Raw genomic sequence first — 1,457 nt, 5'->3', positions numbered from 1 at the left:
GTGGTCAGCACCGGCAGACCCTTGTCCTTGTCCTCCATAGGCATAGCGCCCGGCGGGGGGATTTAACCACACTCCTGTCTCAATGCAGAGGCTGACAGAGAAAGCAGAGCAGGAGAAGCTGCGCATGGAGCAGTGCGCCTCTGAGCTGCGGAGGACCATCTCGGAGCTGGGAGAACTGGTCCGGGAGACAAAGAAGAGGGAGAGGTTGCTGGTGTTGTACCCAGACCTTCATGTCCCTATGGAGGCACACTTTGAAGGTAAGGACTGGGTCTCTCAAGGCGCATACAGTAAGCACGCATCATGCGTGGGTGCGTCATGCACAGCTTCCAGCATATGCCAGAAAAAAGGCTCTCATTGAATCCCATCCTGGGAGAAAATCGTATCAATTCTTGAAACAAAATTAATCCTCTCTGCATTCGTTGGACCTCAAACACAATATATATATGCATACACACACACACACACGCACGCACACACATATGTATTTATATATATTCCCCAGCGAATATGAGGTTATTTGTTTTCCTGATGACATCTCATTGACACATGGGACGCTAGGTGGCAATATTGCAACAGGAGAGGTTGCTCTTGGTTGAAGGCATACGAGAACATGATCTTTAGGAAGCCAGGGAAGGACCTAAGCAGCCAAGGATGCCCCGAAAGGGACACTTGCGGTGAGAGAGCATGATGCTATATCATGTCCTCCTGTCTTGACCTCTGGCTTCCTCGCGCCGCTTTGCAGGGACCAGGGACGTCATGGAAGACATGGGGAAGCAGCTCCGGGCCAACAACATCCGGATCAGCGTCCTGGAGGAGGAGAACACGCGGCAGCGCGCTGCCCTGGCCAAGATGGAGGAGGCAACGCTACTACGGGAAGAAACAAAGGTGAGCGCGGGGGTCCCAGTGAGCGGTCCAGGCGGGAGACCCTTGGTTCTTGGACGCCAAGGTGTAGCGGGAACATCTCTCTTTAGATTATGCCGCCAACTCAGCTGTGGATTGCATCTGATGCAGACGACCCATACAAAAACAGTGGACCGCGCTCTCCAATGGGGTGAATAGATGGTTTTGTAGTGCCTCTGACGCAGAAAAGGTTTGGCGACAGGGTAAGAAAGGAGATTGAAAGTCACACTGAAAGCCCTAGAGATTCCTAGAGAGGACGCTCTGCTAAGCCTTTGTAGCTCCTCCAATGCAGTTCTCTGGTCAGTGTCTGTTGGACGTTGACCATAGAGTTGCCCTGGAGGACCTAGAGATTCCTGGAGAGGACACTGCTAGGCCTTTGTAGCTCCTCCAATGCAGTTCTATGGTCAGTGTCTGTTGGACGTTGACCATAGAGTTGCCCTGGAGGACCTAGAGATTCCTAGAGAGGACACTGCTAGGCCTTTGTAGTTCCTCCAATGCAGTTCTATGGTCAGTGTCTGTTGGACGTTGACCATAGAGTTGCCCTGGAGGACCTAGAG

The 1,457-nt window shown here is 52.4% G+C and overlaps 1 protein-coding gene across 1 annotated transcript in view; it reads left to right on the top strand.

The window, feature by feature from the left end:
• The first annotated feature begins 82 nt into the window (after positions 1-82).
• CCDC157 (coiled-coil domain containing 157) overlaps positions 83-1,457 on the top strand; it is a 5,745-nt gene continuing 4,370 nt past the window's right edge. Inside the window, exons 1-2 of the mRNA XM_042441892.1 lie at positions 83-257; positions 743-885. Coding sequence (XP_042297826.1) covers positions 83-257; positions 743-885 — 318 coding nt within the window. The remainder of the gene's footprint in view (positions 258-742; positions 886-1,457) is intronic.

Source organism: Sceloporus undulatus, chromosome 10 (genome assembly GCF_019175285.1).
Source record: "Sceloporus undulatus isolate JIND9_A2432 ecotype Alabama chromosome 10, SceUnd_v1.1, whole genome shotgun sequence".
NCBI classification, from domain to species: Eukaryota; Metazoa; Chordata; class Lepidosauria; order Squamata; family Phrynosomatidae; genus Sceloporus; species Sceloporus undulatus.
The sequence above is the reverse complement of the archived record's forward strand: the minus strand, read 5'-3'. Positions and strand labels throughout refer to the sequence as shown.